This window comes from Salvelinus alpinus, chromosome 33, assembly GCF_045679555.1.
Source record: "Salvelinus alpinus chromosome 33, SLU_Salpinus.1, whole genome shotgun sequence".
Taxonomy (NCBI): domain Eukaryota; kingdom Metazoa; phylum Chordata; class Actinopteri; order Salmoniformes; family Salmonidae; genus Salvelinus; species Salvelinus alpinus.
In genome coordinates this window covers 383,934-405,580 of record NC_092118.1, presented here as the reverse complement: position 1 = coordinate 405,580, position 21,647 = coordinate 383,934, and the positions used below count along the sequence as shown (strand labels likewise).

General features: G+C 41.8%; 1 protein-coding gene across 1 annotated transcript in view; it reads left to right on the top strand.

Annotated features, from left to right (window-relative positions):
- LOC139563184 (ALK tyrosine kinase receptor-like) overlaps positions 1-21,647 on the top strand; it is an 819,033-nt gene that overhangs the window by 758,455 nt on the left and 38,931 nt on the right. Inside the window, exons 21-25 of the mRNA XM_071381520.1 lie at positions 4,347-4,437; positions 4,775-4,839; positions 5,903-6,032; positions 13,272-13,369; positions 15,179-15,271. Coding sequence (XP_071237621.1) covers positions 4,347-4,437; positions 4,775-4,839; positions 5,903-6,032; positions 13,272-13,369; positions 15,179-15,271 — 477 coding nt within the window. The remainder of the gene's footprint in view (positions 1-4,346; positions 4,438-4,774; positions 4,840-5,902; positions 6,033-13,271; positions 13,370-15,178; positions 15,272-21,647) is intronic.

Here is a 21,647-nt window from a genome sequence, read left to right as displayed (position 1 = left end):
TGTGTATGTCCATTACATGAAATCCAAATAAAAATCCATTTAAATTACAGGTTGTTATGCAACAAAATAGGAAAAATGCCAAGGGGGTGAATACTTTTGCAAGGCACTGTACTACAGCAGTAAGCATTCACAGTTGATGTCATTGAGTATTGGGTGGAAGGAAAGTGGGCCTATGGACAGTATGTGTTCCAAAAAGCTTAGCCTTTCACAGTGATCTAACCTTCTTTGACATCTTAAGTACTGACTCCCCGACCAATAAATGCCATGGCTTTCAGGGGTCACTGGGTCAGCTGAAATGCTGGTGCTTTGTGAGGACATCGCAGCATGTTAGTACAGGAAACGTTACCGTATAAAACTACAGTATGTATCATATAATAATAAGGTTGAAACAAAGACATTTATAACTAACCCAAGATAGACCACAGCCTGTTGTTTCCAATGGAAGCAAATTAATCATAGTGGGAAGAACAAGCAAGGAGGTGGGCAGAGCCAAGCAAGAGCTAGCGAGATCCTATTGGTTTGTTCTAGCATGTATTTGCATATTTCCGTTCGGGAACGCCTACTCTGTGAAGTGCGCGTGTGCAATAACTCAATTAGTCCTTACACTCCTTCTGAACAACGCAATTTAAAAAAAACTTTGGCAAAGGGTAAACTCTACAAAACGTAACCCACTCTGATCATAACATATCCTACTTTTAGGATCAGAAAACTGTTTCATTGATGAGAAAATTAGCACAATGTCAGACAAAGTCCATCTCGCTCGATCTTCTCCCATTTCCAGCCACTGGGCTTCCTCTCTGAGCGGAAATGCGAACCGGATGCTTCTGATTCATACATTAGTGATGTAACCTTCATCAGTGATTTAACATCTGTCTCATCTATGGTTGAACCGTTTTTAAACCGTTTTCAAATGTGAGGAAGGCACTTTAGATTTTAGAATGGAAGTCCATTTAACTGAATTGCTCTACTTTGCAAAGCAGGAGGAACAATTAACATTCCACTTAAAGATGACTGAAAATAGGATTTCTGGTCCTGTGTGACTCAGTCAGTAAAAGTATGGCGTTAGAAATGCAAGGTTGTCGGTTCAATTCCTGCAGTTTCAAGACGTGAAACTCTCTGTATTTTCAAGTATTGTGATGGCAGCATTATGTTGTGGGTATGCAAGTCACAGGTAGGGACTGGGAGTTTATCAGGATCAAAATATATACGAAAGGATCAAAGCCCAGGTAAAAAGTTAGAGGCAATCCTGTCTCTTTATTTTTCAGAGGGACAATTATACAAATTGAATGCCAAAGACATACCAGAATGTCTTTCCAAGAGGTGTTGACTGTTCCCCAGCGATCCAGTCTCAGTCCTAACTTTAAATCTGCTTAAAATTCAAAGACTGCTGTCCATCAATCATTCCCAACCAAAATTACTGAACTTTTTACAATTTTTACAAAACAATGAACGCATTGAGAAAATATTCAGACCACTTCAAATTTTCCACAATTTGTTACGTTGCAGCTTTATTCTAAAATGGATTAAATAGTTGTTTCCCTTCATCAATCTACACACAACACCCCATAATGAAAAAGAAAAAACTGGTTTAAAAAAATTAAATGAAAAATAAACTGAAATATCACATTTACATACACTACCGTTCAAAAGTTTTAGAACACCTACTCATTCAAGGGTTTTTCTTTATTTGTACTATTTTCTACATTGTATAATAATAGTGAAGACATCAAAACTATGAAATAACACATATGTAATCATGTAGTAACCAAAAAAGTGTTAATCAAATCAAAATATATTTTATATTTGAGATTCTTCAAATAGCCACCCTTTGCCTTGACAGCTTTGCATACTCTTGGCATTCTCTCAACCAGCTTCACGAGGAAGTCACCTGGAATGCATTTCAATTCATTAACAGGTGTGCCTTGTTAAAAGTTAATATGTGGAATTTCTTTCCTTCTTAATGCGTTTGAGCCAATCAGTTGTGTTGTGACAAGGTAGTGGTGGTATACAGAAGATAGCCTTATGTGGTAAACGACCAAGTACATATTATGGCAAGAACAGCTCAAATAAGCAAAGATAAACGACAGTCCGTCATTACTTTAAGACATGAAGGTCAGTTAATACGGAACATTTCAAGAACTTTGATAGTTTCTTCAAGTGCAGTTGCAAATACCATCAAGCACAATGGTGAAACAGGCTCTCATGAGGTCCGCCACAGAAATGGAAGACCCAGAATTACCTCTTTGCAGAGGATAAGTTCAGAAATTGCAGGCCAAATAAATGCTTCACAGAGTTCAAGTAACAGGCAAATCTCAATATCAACTGTTCAGAGGAGACTGTGAATCAGGCCTTCTTGGTTTAATTGCTGCAAAGAAACCACTACTAAATGACACCAATAATAAGAAGAGACTTGCTTGGGCCAAGAAACACGAGCAAAGGACATTAGACATCACCAACAAAAAATCTTTGGAACCCTTCCTCAGATCTGTGTCTCAACACAATCCTGTCTTGGAGCTCTATGGACAATTCCTTCGAACTCATGGCTTGGTTTTTACTCTGACGTGCACTGTCAACTGTGGGACCTTATATAGACAGGTGTGTACTTTTCCAAATCATGTCCAATCAATTGAATTTAACACAGGTGGACTCCAATCAAGTTGGGGAAACATCTCAAGGACGATCAATGGAAACAAGATGCACCTGAGCTCAATTTTGAGTCTCATAGCAAAGGGTCTGAATACTTATGTAAATAAGGTATTTCTGTTTTAGTTTTTTTATTAAATGTGCAAACATTTCTAAAAACCTGTTTTCACTTAGTCATTATGGGGTATTGTGTGTAGGTTTGATGAGGATAAACATGTATTTAATCCATTTAAGATTAAGGCTGTATTTAAACATTTGGGGTGAAAACGTCAAGGGGTCTGAATACTTGTCGAATGCACTGTATGTTGCCCTAAGAGTTGTGTAGAGTTGGTAGAATCTTATTCAAAATGATTTACAGCTGAAATTGCTGCCTAAGGGGCTTCCACCAAGTATCAATTCTGGGTTGTGAAGACATTCGCAATCAAGACATCTTCGTTTTAAGTTTGTTATTAAGTTATTCATTTTAAAAAACCTTCTATACTTTGTCTTTCACTTTGAAAATGCAGTAGATTGTGTAGATCTGTAGGAAAGACATCTAGTTTAATCATTTTTTAGATAGAAGTTTCAGGCAGCAAACTGTGACAAAACTGCGAGGGGTGTGTACACTTTCAATAGGCACTATGTGCCTAGGGGGGAATTCCGTCGAGTTATTGTGCGCGTAAATGGAACAATTCAATTTTTATGCAAAATTCTCTCTACCCGTATCCGGACGTTGAACTTAAGCATGCGAATATTATGCTATTCACCAACTATTCGTTTGGGGTGGATATCAAAAACATGAAGGTGTGGCAGAGGTGTGTCTACAGATATGCCGTATTTTGACAGTAACTCAATTCCCTCATAATTGTACCACCTTTAACTAGGCAAGTCAGTTAAGAACCAATTCTTATTTTCAATGACGGCCTAGGAACAGTGGGTTAATTGCCTTGTTCAGAGGCAGAACGACAGATTTTCACCTTGTCAGCTCAGGGATTTGATCTTGCAACCTTTCGGTTACTAGTTCAACGCTCTGACCACCATGCTACCTGCCATCCCAATGACCCTAAGCATACTGCTAAAGCAACATTCGAGTGATTTAAGTGGAAACATTTAAATGTCTTGGAATGGCCTAGTCAAAGCCCAGGCCTCAATCCAATTGAGAATCTGTGGTATAACTTAAAGATTGCTGTACACCAGTGGAACCCATCCAACTTGAAGGAGCTGAAGCAGTTTTGCCTTGAAGAATGGGCAAAAATCCCAGTGGCTAGATATGCCAAGCTTATAGAGACATACCCCAAGAGACTTGCAGCTGTAATTGTTGCAATTGGTGGCTCTACAAAGTATTGACTTTGGGGGGGTGAATAGTTGTGCACGCTCAAGTTTTCAGTTTTTTGGTTTTATTTCTTTTTTGTTTCACTTCAACGTGGTTGGCATGTTGTGTAAATCAAATGATACAAACCCCCCAAAAATCTATTTTAATTCCAGGTTGTAAGGCAACAAAATAGGAAAAATGCCAAGGGGAGTGAATACTTTCGCAAGCCACCGTATGTTGTAGTGTGTACTGTGGGTGCATTATGAAGGCATTATGGAGGGATGCTTTCGCTTTACTTTTGGTCTATAAGACATGATCTTACAAATATGCATCTCAAAGTTTTTGAGCCCTTTTGTTTGTCTGTGTGTGTGCGTTCTTGCATGTGTGCGTGTTCTTCCTTGTATGTGTATAGGGGTCTGGGACATGGTGCCTTCGGTGAGGTGTATGAAGGGATGGCAGCGGGGATACCTGGAGAGCCAAGTCCCATGCAAGTAGCAGTCAAGGTGAGCCCTGACACAAACAAAAAACAAGAAATAAACAAACAAACTTACACACAGAATATAAAGGGCCTCATTCATCTGTAATATCAGCAAGAATGTGTGTGTATTGGGTACGTATTTTATTCACAAACAGTTCAGTGTTTGAGCTTATGTTGATTTTTTATTGAACCTTTATTTAGGCAGGGGAGTCCTATTTGAGATTCAGGTCACTTTTTCGATGGAGCTCTGCAATGAGCCCCACTGTGCAGATTTATCCTTAGTTCTGCACATCTGTCTACACAGCATTGTCTATGTTCTCTCTGAATGTCCTCATTGTGTGTTCTGTGTGCGTCCCCTATAGACACTCCCTGAGGTGTGCTCTGAGCAGGATGAGCTTGACTTTGTCATGGAGGCTCTCATTATCAGGTAACACAAACCACGTTTCATGCAAGCAAAGTCATACCGTATGCAAATAAATCACAACAGGTGTGATGGAAACATAAAGTGTTGGTACAATTTCACAAATGTTGACAGACAATTTGTTCGTTCGACATGGTGGGATCTTTTTGTGTCGGTAAAATTAATTATGGGACAATTGCGGTGGAAACTATTTTATGCGTAGTTATTTATATAATAAACCATCGTATCGAAGTAAACTTAAAGCCACCCAATGATATGCTCCATTGTGGTACCACTACAACGTGGAAAAGCATTAGAGTTTATAGGAAGATGAAATAGTTTTGATTAACTTTCCTGGTGGTTAAGTGATGGACGGTGATGAGCTTCATCCACATGTCCAATAAATATCTAGGGTTTTATTTGAATGCTCGTGACACGATGATAAACACTTGACTGCCAATTATCAAATAAAAATGACGTTGGTCTCATTCCATTTCATTATATAACCTACCCCCATTTTGTCAGCTAACTGTTGTCTAGAGAGCATGCTCCAAAACCAGATATGCTATAAAACGCAACAGTTTTAGTGACAAACTGTCAGTGGAGTTGAAAATGTGATGGAAACCCATCTAACTTATGTTTTTTTATTTGGTACATGGGACTTTAACCACAAAAGTTATTTTTATGTGAACTACCTCATCACGCACAGCCTTTTATCCAACAAATCAATTTGATGGAAACACATCACTGATGGAAAAATTTTCATATTGTTTTAATGCAGATTTTTGAATATTAACATGAAAATCTGTTGGCAATTGGATGGAAACCTAGTTACAGTCACAAACCTAAGCACACGCACGCACTCAAACACTCTCTCTCACACACACACACACACCTACACACAGCTTTTGGTTGAAGACATATTGCAAACATGCTCCATGGCAGACTATTCTTCAGCAACCATGTACTGTAATCTCGCTTCCTTTCCCCTCATCCCCCACTCTCTCCCTTCTTTCCTTCTTCCCCCTCTCTCTCTTTCCCTCTCCTCCCTCCATTCCTTCCCCTCTCTTTTCTCCCTCTCCTCCTGCAGTAAATTCAGCCACCTGAACATAGTGCGGTGTATAGGGGTGAGTCTACAGGACCTACCACGCTTCATCCTATTGGAATTGATGGCTGGAGGAGACCTCAAGAGTTTCCTGAGAGAGATGCGGCCCAGACTGGTCAGTTCAGTTGCCAGTTTGTCCCCGTATTTTCAAAATGTACAGTGCGTTAGTTCAGAGCGGTAGTGCTTTAGTGCACAGCGCAAGTGTTTTTGTTATAGGAATATGTTGTCTTGCTCTAAGTCACAACAGCCAGAGATGGTACCTTGGAGCAGAGATTTCTGAAACCTTGAAAAGTAAGTTGGACTAAATTTCCAAATTGTTAAAAGGTTTGAAAAACAATTGTAAGAAATGCAACAGTTGGACAGTGGATAACTTTTTTTTTTTTTTTTTCAATCACATATTGACTGGATAATAGCACTTAAAATATTTTACTGGCAACGGACAGATAAAGAATGAAGTTCAGGGATTTTGGTGGAATTCAGGTATTCAATTTATTGTAAAACAAAAAATGTTGTTTCTTAGAATGCATTCATATATACAGTATATTCTCTAATGGTATCAGGTATTCTTTTAATATTTTGTTTGAATAAAATTGTATGTGCCTAATTTGCATAAATACACTAGGTATATTAGCATAAACACTACATGCCAAAGTATGTGGACACCTGCTCTTCTGGGAAGGCTTTCTAAAGTGGCTTGCGAAAGTATTCACCCCTTTGGCATTTTTACTATTTTGTTCTTACAACCTGGAATTCAAATGTATTTCTGGTGGGTTTGTATCATTTCATTTACACAACATGCCTACCACGTTGAAGATGCAAATTTCTATTGTGAAACAAACAAGAAATAAGACCCCCCCAAAAAAAGAACTTGAGCATTCATCATTATTCACCCCCCCAAGTCAATACTTTGTAGAGCCACCTTTTGCAGCAATTACAGCTGCAATTCTCTTGGGGTATGTCTCTATAACCTTGGCACATCTAGCCACTGGGACTTTTGCCCATTCTTCAAGGCAAAACTGCTCCAGCTCCTTCAAGTTGGATGGGTGCCGCTGGTGTACAGCAATCTTTAAGTCATACCACAGATTCTCAGTTGTTTCCCCTTAAACCACTCGAGTGTTGCTTTAGCAGTATGCTTAGGGTCATTGTCCTGCTGGAAGGTGAACCTCCGTCACAGTCTCAAATCTCTGGAAGACTGAAACAGGTTTCCCTAATTAATTTCCCTGTATTTAGCGCCATCCATCATTCCTTCAATTCTGACCAGTTTCCCAGTCCTTGCCAATGAAAAACATCCCCACAGCATGATGCTGCCACCACCATGCTTCACTGTGGGGATGGTGTTCTCGGGGTGATGAGAGTTGTTGGGTTTGCCCCAGACATAGAATTTTCCTTTCCTTGGAGTTTTGGTGGGCAGAACTCTCTAGGTAGGTTAGTTGTGGTGCCAAATTCTTTCCATTTTTTAAATAATGGATTTAATGGTGCTCCGTGGGATTATCAAAGTATCTAATCTGTACTTTTCCACAACTTTGTCCCTGACCTGTTTGGAGAGCTCCTTTTTCTTCATGGTGCCACTTGCTTAGTGGTGTTGCAGACTCTGAGGCCTTTCAGAACAGGTGTATATATACACTGAGATCATGTGACAGATCATGTGACACAGGTTGCACTTATTTAACTAATTATGTGACTTCGGAAGGTAATTGGTTGCACCAGATCTTATTTAGGGGCTTCATAGCAAAGGTGGTGAATACATATGCATGGACCACTTTTCAGTTTTTTATATTTTTGAATTTTTTTAAACAATTTTTTTTTTTCATTTTACTTCACCAATTCAGACTATTTTGTGTATGTCCATTACATGAAATCCAAATAAATATCAATTTTAAATTACAGGATTTAATGCAACAAAATAGGAAAAACGCCAAGGAGGATGAATACTTTTGCAAGGCCCACTGTACTAGATGTTGGAACATTGTTGTGGGGACCATTTCTGTATGGACCTGCCAAGCTGAAACAGGAAAGGGCCTTCCCCAAACTGTTATCATAAAGTTGGAAGCACAGAATTGTCTCGAATTTCATAGTATGCTGTAGCGTTAAGATTTCCCTTCACTGGAACTAAGAGGCCTAGGCCGAACCATGAAAAATAGCCCCAGACCATTATGCCTCCTCCACCAAACGTTACAGTTGGCACAATGCATTGGGGCAGGTAATGATCACCTGGCATCCGCCAAACTCAGGTTCGTACTGCCAGATTGTGAAGCGTAATTCATCACTCCAGAGAACACGTTTCCACTGCTCCAGAGTCCAATTGCGGCGAGTTTTACACCTCTCCAGCTCACGCTTGGCATTGCGTATGGGGATCTTAGGCTTGTGTGCGGCTGCTCGGCCATGGAAACCCATTTCATGAAGCTCCCGACTAACAGTTCTTGTGCTGACGTTGCTTCTAGAGGCAGTTTGGAACTCGGTAGTGAGTGTCGCTACACGCTTCAGCACTCGGTGTCCCCGTTCTGTGGTTTACCACTTCGCGGCTGAGCAGTGGTTGCGCCTAGACGTCTCCACTTACAGTTGACCACGGCAGCTCTAGCAGAGCAGAGATTTGATGAACTGACTTGTTGGAATTGTGGCATCCTATGACGGTGCTACATTGAAAGTAACTGAGCTCTTCAGTAAGACTATTCTACTGCTAATGTTTGTCTATGGAGATTGCATGACTGTGTGCTTGATTTTATGCACCTGTCAGCAACAGCTGGGGCTGAAATAGCCAGTCCCCTCATTTAAAGGGGCATCCACATACTTGTGTGGTAATATAGTGTATGAATAAATTAACATAAGGGGTGGAACAGGGCTGCAACCACCAAAAATGTGCTCTGTCTAGGCCTACCTGCACGCACCTGCACTGTCTAGACTGCCTCATTAATTACTATTGTGTCACGTTCTGTCGCATAATTCAAGTGTGTCAATAGCAGGATACTCTCGAATAAAAAAATGTCAGATTATACCAATCTATACATAATGTCACTATAATCCAAGTGTTCATTTTCGGAAGTCACTTTCATTGCATCTCAATAGTAAACATTTCAACTTCTATTCAATTATAACTTTTTTCAATTCCACAAAAAAATGAACACCCATCAAAATAAATATATGTTTATTCTCTTGCTTGTGATGTACTGTAAGTGTTGAGACGATGCGCTAACTCCCAGACGAAGCTTTAGCGTTCTTATAGATTCAACAGAAAGACAATATTCCATTGAGCCATTACCGGGTGTGTTTGATAGAAAGGTCATTACAAACATTAACATAACGTTAATGAGAAAAAAACAACAGGCACAAGCAAGATTATGAAAGAGTCACAGGAGTAAAATGAAAGCAATCAATCCAGCTAAATTTAAGTGACAAGTGGATTGTTCACCCCTCAAACACAGGAAATATATTCTGAAAACGGCAGATCCTCAGATGGGCGGGGAATGCATGTTGCTAGTTCTTTGTTAGTCTTGGTTGTGGAGCTTTGCTTACATTGATTAGATTTGGGTATGTCATTTTAGGCAAAAATTGAAAAAAAAGGGTCCGATCCTTAATTAAGATAGAGGTACTTCACAGAGTAAACTAACTCTTTCAATCTGAAAGCTAACAGAGGAACAACAAAGGATGCAACAGCTGTTTGGCTGCTGTGCTCTACAGTAAATCTGTCTCCGTTTTGTTTGGGAATCTGTCTGCCAGTTGGTCAACCTATCTGCATGTCTGTCATGTCTATGTCTTCTTTAATCTTTTATCAGTCTAATTCTTTGTCTTTTTGTATGTCTACCTTTTTTTGTGTGTAGAAGCTTGAATGTCTGTCAGTCTGTCTGACTGATTTGATTTACTGTCTGTCTGATTCTCTGTCTGTTCATCTGATTCTCTGTCTGTTCATCTGAGTCTGTCTGTCTGTCTGTCTGTCTGTCTGTCTGTCTGTCTGTCTGTCTGTCTGTCTGTCTGTCTGTCTGTCTGTCTGTCTGTCTGATTCTCCGTCTGTCTGTCTGATTCTCCGTCTGTTCATCTGATTCTCTGTCTGTTCATCTGAGTCTGTCTGTCTGTCTGTTCATCTGAGTCTGTCTGTCTGTCTGTTCATCTGAGTCTGTCTGTCTGTCTGTTCATCTGAGTCTGTCTGTCTGTCTGTCTGTCTGTCTGTCTGTCTGTCTGTCTGTCTGTCTGTCTGTCTGTCTGTCGGCTCTATTCAATCCGTAGCGCTGAAGATTTATTTGTATTTATTTTATTTCACCTTTATTTAACCAGGTAGGCCAGTTGAGAACAAGTTCTTGTTTACAACTACGAACTGGCCAAGATAAAGTAAAGCAGTGCGACATAAACAACAACACAGAGTTACACATGGGATAAACAAACGTACAGTCAATAACACAATAGAAAAATCTGTATACAAATGTAGTAAGGAGGTAAGGCAATAAATAGGACAATAGTGGCGAAGTAATTACAATTTCGCAATTTACACTGGAGTGATATATGTGCAGATGAGGATGTGCAAGTAGAAATACTGCTGTGCAAAAGGGCAGAAAAACAAATATGGGTATGAGGTAGGTAGTTGATTGGATGGGCTATTTACAGATGGGCTGTGTACAGCTGCGGCAATCGGTAAGCTGCTCTGACAGCTGACGCTTAAAGTTAGTGAGGGAGATATAAGTGTAACGGATTTCCTCTTCGTCTGAAGAGGAGTAGCAAGGATCGGACCAATGTGCAGCGTGGTAGGTGTCCATAATGAGATATTTAATAAATCAACAGAACACTTAGCAAAAGCACAAACAAACAACCGAAACAGTCCCGTATGGTGCAAACACAGACACAGGAAACAACCACCCACAAAACACAATAGAAAACAGGCTACCTAAATATGGCTCCCAATCAGAGACAACGACTGACACCTGCCTCTGATTGAGAACCATACTAGGCCAAACATAGAAATATAACAACAGAACAAAACATAGAAAAACAACATAGAATGCCCACCCCAACTCACGCCCTGACCAAACTAAAATAAAGACATAAAAACGGAACAAAGGTCAGAACGTGACAATAAGTCTCCAACTTCAGTGATTTTTGCAATTCGTTCCAGTCATTGGCAGCAGAGAACTGGAAGGAAAGGAGGCCAAAGCAGGTGTTGGATTTGGGGATGACCAGTGAAATATACCTGCTGGAGCGCGTGCCACGGGTGGGTGTTGCTATGGTGACCAGTGAGCTGAGATAAGGTGGAGCTTTACCTAGCAAAGACTTATAGAACCTGGAGCCAGTGGGTTTGGCGACGAATATGTAACGAGAACCAGCCAACGAGAGCATAGAGGTCGCAGTGGTGGGTAGTATATGGGGCTTTGGTGACAAAACGGATGGCACTGTGATAGACTGCATCCAATCTGCTGAGTAGAGTGTTGGAGGCTATTTTGTAAATGACATCGCCAAAGTCAAGGATCGGTAGGATAGGGTATGTTTGGCAGCATGAGTGAAGGAGGCTTTGTTGCGAAATAGGAAGCCGATTCTAGATTTAACTTTGGATTGGAGATGCTTAATGTGAGTCTGGAAGGAGAGTTTACAGTCTAGCCAGACACCTATAGTTGTCCACATATTCTAAGTCAGAACCGTCCAGAGTAGTGATGCTAGTCGGGGGGGTGGGCAGCGATCGGTTGAAGAGCATTCATTTATTTTTACTAGCAGAACCCCTCGACAACATCCGCTGAAAAGGCAGAGTGTGAAATTCAAAAATATTTTTTCGAAATATTAAACTTTCATACATTCACAAGTGCAATACACCAAATTAAAGTTTAACTTCTTGTTAATCTACCCATCGTGTCCGATTTCAAAAAGGCTTTACAGCGAAAGCACACCATATCATTATGTTAGGTCAGAAGCTAGTCACAAAAAACATACAGCCATTTTCCAGCCAAAGACAGGAGTCACAAAAAGCAGAAATAGAGATAAAATGAATCACTAACCTTTGATGATCTTCATCAGATGGCACCCATAGGACTTCATGTTACACAATACACAATTTGTTCGATAAAGTTCATATTTATATCCAAAAATCTCAGTTTACATTGTCGCGTTATGTTCAGTAATGTTGTGCCTCGAAAACATCTGGCGAATTTGCAGAGAGCCACATCAATTTAGTGTAAATACTCATCATAAACGTTGATAAAAGATACAAGTGTTATGCACAGAATTAAACATATACTTCTCCTTAATGCAACCGCTGTCAGATTTCAAAAAAGCTTTACCGAAAAAGCACACCATGCAATAATCTGAGTACAGCGCTCAGACACAAAAACAAGCCATACAGATACCCGCCATGTTGTGGAGTCAGTAAAAGTCAGAAATAAAGTTATAAATATTCACTTACCTTTGATGATCTTCATCAGAATGCACTCCCAGGAATCCCAGTTCCACAATAAATATTTGTTTTGTTCGATAAAGTCCATAATTTATGTCCAAATACCTTCTTTTTGTTAGCGCGTTTAGTTCACCAATCGAAAATCACAAGGCGCGGGCAAGTCCAGGCGAAAGTTCAGACGAAAAGTCCAAAAAGTTATATTACAGTTCGTAGAAACATGTCAAACGATGTATTGAATCAATATTTAGGATGTTTTTATCATAAATCTTCAATAATGTTTCAACCGGACAATTCCTTTGTCTTTAGAAAGGAAAAGGAACAGAGCTCGCTCTCACGGCCGCGCGCATGATTTGGCTCATGGCCTTCTGCCAGACGCCTTAGTCAAACAGCTCTTATTCGCTCCCCCTTCACAGTAGAATCCTGAAACAAGGTTCTAAAGACTGTTGACATTTAGTGGAAGCATTAGGAGGTGCAATATGACCCCATTTACACTGTATATTGGAAAGGCAATGAGTTGAAAAACTACAAACCTCAGATTTCCCACTTCCTGGTTGGATTTTTCTCAGGTTTTTGCCTGCCATATGTGTTCTGTTATACTCATAGACATCATTCAAACAGTTGTAGAAACTTCAGAGTGTTTTCTATCCAAATATACTAATACTATGCATGTATTAGCTTCTGGAACTGAGTAGCAGGCAGTTTACTCTGGGCATGCTTTTCATCCGAACATGAAAATGCTGCCCCCTATCCCAAACAGGTTAAAAACAAATTCTTATTTAGATCCGCGTTATAGGGCGATTGAAATGTAAAGGTAATTTCCGATTGAGCAGACATATGCAGCGTTTACCATGAGTACAGTCTCTGAAAACGGGAACATTGTCTTTAAATTTAAATTGCGCTATAGAGCGGGTCTTCAGCTCTACAGACTGAATCAAGCCCAATGTATATATGAGCCTGATCTCTTCCTCTCTATCTGGTATCTCTCTATAGGAGCACCCTTCTAGTCTATCCATGGAGGACCTGCTCAACGTGGCCAGAGACATAGCACAGGGATGCCAATACCTGGAGGAGAACCAGTTTATACACCGGTAGGCGTAATGTGGTAGAGAAACATACTGTACATGGATTTATGTGTGTGCACAGTGTGCACATTATGTATAGTCAAACCCACACAATATGCAATGACAGACAAATACACTCTCACACACACACACTAATTTCACCCACTTACTGTATACATACGCACTCACAAACAGCAGTGCACACACACACCACAAAGACACAGTCCCCCACATTCACACCCTCCCAAACAAAAACAGATGGGAACAGAAAGGTTTGCCTGCTTCCCCGGCAACACCAGCAATCGCCTTGCTCGGTTTCCACGGCGTCCGTACCTGTGACAGAATTTCCCTTTAACCCGCAACTTCCTGCAAGTCATCCAATGACAAACGAGCCCAATTAAAGCTTATTTACCCCAAAATGTGCTGTCAACTATTATACCGCCTAATGGTGTCACCGGAGTGTAGCTACAGACACACACACACACATACACACGCAGACGCTAGCATGCACAGACACGAACACAACACACAGAAGCACTAGGCTACACACACTACACACACACACACACCAGCTCGACTCCTTATTACAATTCACAGCCACCATCATCATCCTTGAGGCCACTACGTGTGAGTACGTGTCACTAGACTACATTTTCTTGAGGAAAACCTGCATTGACGACATGCTCTCTTGGAGCGCATTAAGTATCAACTGCAATATCTCGAAGAGTGTGTTTGCTGCTTTGTCATAACACTCAAATACTGCAGCCTCTTAAATCGTATTACAATCCCATACAACATAAATGTATGCATATGCTAAATCTGGCTGTGAATAACATTGTTTTGCTTAATCCGAATTCAAACAGTTCAGATTAACCAATTTAATGTTCAGTTAATGCTTAATGCTTTAATACATGAATCTGTTATTCCAATAATCGCAAACTCAATTGTTTTAAGGGTGGGAGTGGAAACCAACATGGACACAACAGAGTGGGCTACACTACACGATTCTAACAAATATGTGTTTTGAGTTCTCTGTTTGCCCTTATTCTACCATGGGGATAAGATACACACTTTTTAAATGTAATCTTTATTTAACTAGGCAAGTCAGTTAAGAACAAATTCTTATTTACAATGATGGCCTACTGGGGAACGGTGGGTTAACTCCCTTGTACCATGTCAGCTCAGGGACTTGATCAGGCAACCTTTCGGTTACTGGCCCAACTCTCTAAGCACTAGGTTACCTGCCGCCACACACATACAGACGCTCAAGCGCGCTCGCACACACGCACACCGACCGACAGACAGACAAGCGCACACACACTAACACAGACAGACAGACAAGCATGCACACACACACACAGACAGACAGACAGACAGACAGACAGACAGACAGACAGACAGACAGACAGACAGACAGACAGACAGACAGACAGACAGACAGACAGACAGACAGACAGACAGACAGACAGACAGACAGACAGACAGGCAGGGACCCACGCACTAACACGGACGGACTGACAAGCGCGCGCACTAACACGGACGGACTGACAAGCATGCACACACTAACACGGAAGGACTGACAAGCACGCACACACTAACACAGACGGACTGACAACCGCGCACACACTAACACGGACGGACAGACAAGCGCGCACACACTAACACGGACAGACAGACAGAGACAGACAAGCGCGCACACACTAACACGGATGGACAGACAAGCGCGCACACACTAACGCACATGCAGATGAGCACACACATGCACAGACAGACAGACACACACACACTAACACGAACACACTCCTCTAAGGTTCTTCTTGTCTTGTCACTTTGCAGGGACATTGCGGCCCGGAACTGCCTGCTGACCACCAAAGGACCGGGGAGAGTGGCCAAGATCGGAGACTTTGGCATGGCCAGGGACATTTATAGGTACTGCCATCATAAAAAGTCATTAAACCCAGCTACTATAAAGGCATATGTGGACTGGGGTGGTCTGGCGGTCTGGGCTGTTGCCTCTGGAGCACATGAACGATATACCACTGCCAGCATGAGTTGGAGTCTGGCCTGTTGCTACTTCAGCACCATCTCTCCTAAGTTTCAACTTTTTTCAAACATGACAAAATACCAAAGGAGTGGGACTGCCCCACTCCTTTCAAAAATGTAATAATTGTCACGCCTGCTCCCGTTCTCCCTCTCTGGCGCTCGAGGGCGCCAGGCTGCCCTTCATTACGCACACCTGTCCCCATCATTACGCACACCTGTCCCCATCATTACACTCATCAGCGCTCAATGGACTCACCTGGACTCCTTCACCTTGTTGATTGCCCCATCTATATCTGTCTGTTCCTCAGTGGGTTCCCCATGTCACCCAAACTATCTACTATAATTCTGTTTATTACTGCCTGTGTCTGTTGCTAGTGACACAGTCCATTTCTTCTTCTGGGAAACAAAGTCGATGACAAATAATTTTTTTACAATCTGAGTGGGATCCATGGATATACAGTTTAGTTAGTAATGCCTGCCATGATGGCACCAACCGTTTCTAAGCCAACTACTTTATGTCTAGTCGTAGAATGCCAATTCTATCTATAATGTCAATTTGAAGATTGCTGGGGGCATTTCATTTCAAATTGATGGCCTTTGGTGCAAATGATAATGTCTCACAAACACAGGAAGGCTAGGAGGTTAAAAGTAGAAGCCACATTTTGGTTGGACCTCAAATCAAATCAAAACATTTTTGTCACATACACATCGTTAGCAGATGTTAATTCTTGTCACTACAGGGGGTGCTGTTTCAACTTCGACATTTTGCGTCTCCAAATTAAACTGCCTCGTACTCAATTCTTGCTCGTACAATATGCATATTATTATTACTATTGGATAGAAAACAATCTCTAGTTTCTAAAACCGTTTGAATTATGTCTGTGGGTGAACCAAAACTCTTTCTACAGCGAAAATCATGACAGGACATGCGAAGGTCTGAAAACTAGACTCTGATCTCGGATCAGTTTAAAACTCTGTGTGTGCCCTATGGATCGAAATGAACTGCACCCGCCTTCCCCTGGATGTCAGTAACCAATGAGAAGTGGAATGGAATCTCTACGTATTTCTCAGAGTTTATAAAAGGCAATGGAGTGACATGTCCCTTCTTTTCGTCGCTCGCCAAGGCGCAAGAGGGGACATCAGAATGGCATGTTGAATAGCTCTTGTTATCGGGCTAAGATATATCCGTCTGTGATTTAATTCGAAATAGGTGTTAGAAACATCATAACGAAGTTATTTGAAACCGATTTATATCAGTTTATGCGAGTATATTGCTATTTTCGGAATTTTCGTAGTATTGCGTTTGAGGATTTGGACATGTGTGTGCCAGGTAGCTACTATTAGCTGCTAGTTCCGACGTTGAAGTGGACGTTTTACAACAAAGCAACGATTATTTTGGACAAAAGGACACCTTGCCCAAGATTCTGATGGAAGCTCGTCCAAAAGTAAGAGCTATTTATGATTTTATTCCGTATTTATGTGGAAAAATGTAAACGCATTTTTCGGCCAATATTGCGGCACTAGTCTGGCTGTAACGCACACTGTATGTCAAGTAAGGTTAATTTTAAAAATCTAAATCAGCGGTTGCATTAATAACCAATGCATCTTTCATTAGCTGTCCAACCTGTATTTTTTTAGTCAATCTAATCGATAAATAATCGTAAACTTAGGTGCCCTTCCAAGATGGCGCCGGCCAGAATGCATGCCATGTTTTGACTGATTACATAGCATAACCACGATTTGTGATGCTAAATATGCACATTTTCGAACAAACTCTATATGCATTGTGTAATATGATGTTACAGGACTGTCATCTGAAGAATTCTGAGAAGGTTAGTGAAAAAATTAATATATTTTGGTGGTGATAACGTTATCGCGCTTTTTGCTTCGAATCAATGCTGGGGTGATGTTAGCTCATGTGGTATGCTAATATAACGATATATTGTGTTTTCGCTGTAAAACACTTAGAAAATCTGAAATATTGTCTGGATTCACAAGATGTTGGGCTTTCATTTGCTGTACGCTGTGTATTTTTCAGAAATGTTTTAAGATGAGTAATTAGGTAATACACGTTGCTCTCTGTAGTTATTCTAGTCGCTTTGGGTGAGTTTTGTGATAGTGGCTGCAATGGTAAACTGTGATTTATACCTGAAAAATGCACATTTTTCTAAAAAAACATATGCTATACCATAAATATGTTATCAGACTGTCATCTTATGAAGTTGTTTCTTGGTTAGTGGCTATATATATCTTTATTTAGTCGAATTAGTGATAGCTACTGATGGAGTAAAAAAATGGTGGACAAAAAAAAGTTGTGTCTTTTGCTATGGTGGTTAGCTAATAGAAATACATATTTTGTCTTCCCTGTAAAACATTTAAAAAATCTGAAATGATGGCTGGATTCACAAGATCTGTATCTTTCATTTGGTGTCTTGGACTTGTGATTTCATGAACATTTGATTATATGATATCCCTGTCGCTTTAGGCTAGGCTATGCTAGTCAGCTTTTTTGATGGGGGGGATCCCGGATCCGGGTTTGTGACTCGTTAGAGGTTAATGTGAGTGTAGCGAAATGCTTGTGCTTCTAGTTCCGACAATGCAGTAATAACCAACAAGTAATCTAACCTAACAATTCCACAACTACTACCTTATACACACAAGTGTAAAGGGATAAAGAATATGTACATAAAGATATATGAATGAGTGATGGTACAGAACGGCATAGGCAAGATGCAGTAGATGGTATAGTGTACAGTCTATACATATGAGATGAGTAATGTAGGGTATGTAAACATAAAGTGGCATAGTTTAAAGTGGCTAGTGATACATGTATTACATAAAGATGGCAAGATGCAGTAGATGATATAGAGTAAAGTATATACATATACATATGAGATGAGTAATGTAGGGTATGTAAACATTATATTAAGTGGCATTGTTTAAAGTGGCTAGTGATACATTTTTACATAATGTCCATCAATTCCCATTATTAATTAAAGTGGCTGGAGTTGAGTCAGTATGTTGGCAGCGGCCACTCAATGTTAGTGGTGGCTGTTTAACAGTCTGATGGCCTTGAGATAGAAGCTGTTTTTCAGTCTCTCGGTCCCTGCTTTGATGCACCTGTACTGACCTCGCCTTCTGGATGATAGCGGGGTGAACAGGCAGTGGCTCGGGTGGTTGTTGTCCTTGATGATCTTTATGGCATTCCTGTGACATCGGGTGGTGTAGGTGTCCTGGAGGGCAGGTAGTTTGCCCCCCTGGTGATGCGTTGTGCAGACCTCACTACCCTCTGGAGAGCCTTACGGTTGTGGGCGGAGCAGTTGCCGTACCAGGCGGTGATACAGCCCGACAGGATGCTCTCGATTGTGCATCTGTAGAAGTTTGTGAGTGCTTTTGGTGACAAGCCGAATTTCTTCAGCCTCCTGAGGTTGAAGAGGCGCTGCTGCGCCTTCTTCACAACGCTGTCTGTGTGGGTGGACCAATTCAGTTTGTCCGTGATGTGTACACCGAGGAACTTAAAACTTTCCACCTTCTCCACTACTGTCCCGTCGATGTGGATAGGGGGGTGCTCCCTCTGCTGTTTCCTGAAGTCCACAATCATCTCCTTTGTTTTGTTGACGTTGAGTGTGAGGTTATTTTCCTGACACCACACACGAGGGCCCTCACCTCCTCCCTGTAGGCCGTCTCGTCGTTGTTGGTAATCAAGCCTACCACTGTAGTGTCGTCCGCAAACTTGATGATTGAGTTGGAGGCGTGCATGGCCACGCAGTCGTGGGTGAACAGGGAGTACAGGAGAGGGCTCAGAACGCACCCTTGTGGGGCCCCAGTGTTGAGGATCAGCGGGGTGGAGATGTTGTTACCTACCCTCACCACCTGGGGGCGGCCCGTCAGGAAGTCCAGGACCTAGTTGCACAGGACGGGGTCGAGACCCAGGGTCTCGAGCTTGATGACGAGTTTGGAGGGTACTATGGTGTTAAATGCTGAGCTGTAGTCGATGAACAGCATTCTCACATAGGTATTCCTCTTGTCCAGATGGGTTAGGGCAGTGTGCAGTGTGGTTGCGATTGCGTCGTCTGTGGACCTATTGGGTCGGTAGGCAAATTGGAGTGGGTCTAGGGTGTCAGGTAGGGTGGAGGTGATATGGTCCTTGACTAGTCTCTCAAAGCACTTCATGATGACGGAAGTGAGTGCTATGGGGCGGTAGTCGTTTAGCTCATTTACCTTAGCTTTCTTGGGAACAGGAACAATGGTGGCCCTCTTGAAGCATGTGGGAACAGCAGACTGGGATAAGGATTGATTGAATATGTCCTTACACACACCAGCCAGCTGGTCTGCGCATGCTCTGAGGACGCGGCTGGGAATGCCGTCTGGGCCTGCAGCCTTGCAAGGGTTAACACGTTTAAATGTTTTACTCACCTCGGCTGCAGTGAAGGAGAGCCCGCAGGTTTTGGTAGCGGGCCGTGTCAGTGGCACTGTATTGTCCTCAAAGCGAGCAAAAAAGTGATTTAGTCTGTCTGAGAGCAAGACATCCTGGTCCGCGACTGGGCTAGTTTTCTTTTTGTAATCCGTGATTGACTGTAGACCCTGCCACATACAGTGGGGAGAACAAGTATTTGATACACTGCCGATTTTGCAGATTTTCCTACTTAAAAAGCATGTAGAGGTCTGTAATTTTTATCATAGGTACACTTCAACTGTGAGAGACGGAATCTAAAACAAAAATCCCGAAAATCACATTGTATGATTTTTAAGTAATTAATTAGCATTTTATTGCATGACATAAGTATTTGATACATCAGAAAAGCAGAACTTAATATTTGGTACAGAATCCTTTGTTTGCAATTACAGAGATCATACGTTTCCTGTAGTTCTTGACCAGGTTTGCACACACTGCAGCAGGGATTTTGGCCCACTCCTCCATACAGACCTTCTCCAGATCCTTCAGGTTTCGGGGCTGTCGCTGGGCAATACGGACTTTCAGCTCCCTCCAAAGATTTTCTATTGGGTTCAGGTCTGGAGACTGGCTAGGCCACTCCAGGACCTTGAGATACTTCTTACGGAGCCACTCCTTAGTTGCCCTGGCTGTGTGTTTCGGGTCGTTGTCATGCTGGAAGACCCAGCCACGACCCATCATCAATGCTCTTACTGAGGGAAGGAGGTTGTTGGCTAAGATCTCGCAATACATGGCCCCATCCATCCTCCCCTCAATACGGTGCAGTCGTCCTGTCCCCTTTGCAGAAAAGCATCCCCAAAGAATGATGTTTCCACCTCCATGCTTCACGGTTGGGATGGTGTTCTTGGGGTTGTACTCATCCTTCTTCTTCCTCCAAACACGGCGAGTGGAGTTTAGACCAAAAAGCTCTATTTTTGAATCATCAGACCACATGACCTTCTCCCATTCCTCCTCTGGATCATCCAGATGGTCATTGGCAAACTTCAGACGGGCCTGGACATGCGCCTGCTTGAGCAGGGGGACCTTGTGTGCGCTGCAGGATTTTAATCCATGACGGCGTAGTGTGTTACTAATGGTTTTCTTTGAGACTGTGGTCCCAGCTCTCTTCAGGTCATTGACCAGGTCCTGCCGTGTAGTTCTGGGCTGATCCCTCACCTTCCTCATGATCATTGATGCCCCACGAGGTGAGATCTTGCATGGAGCCCCAGACCGAGGGTGATTGACCATCATCTTGAACTTCTTCTATTTTCTTCTATTTTCTAATAACTGCGCCAACAGTTGTTGCCTTCTCACCAAGCTGCTTGCCTATTGTCCTGTAGCCCATCCCAGCCTTGTGCAGGTCTACAATTTTATCCCTGATGTCCTTACACAGCTCTCTGGTCTTGGCCATTGTGGTGAGGTTGGAGTCTGTTTGATTGAGTGTGTGGACAGGTGTCTTTTATACAGGTAACGAGTTCAAACAGGTGCAGTTAATACAGGTAATGAGTGGAGAACAGGAGGGCTTCTTAAAGAAAAACTAACAGGTCTGTGAGAGCTGGAATTCTTACTGGTTGGTAGGTGATCAAATACTTATGTCATGCAATAAAATGCAAATTAATTACTTAAAAATCATACAATGTGATTTTCTGGATTTTTGATTTAGATTCCGTCTCTCACAGTTGAAGTGTACCTATGATAAAAATTACAGACCTCTACATGCTTTGTAAGTAGGAAAACCTGCAAAATCGGCAGTGTATCAAATACTTGTTCTCCCCACTGTACCTCTTGTGTCTGAGCTGTTGATTTGCGACTCTACTTTGTCTCTATACT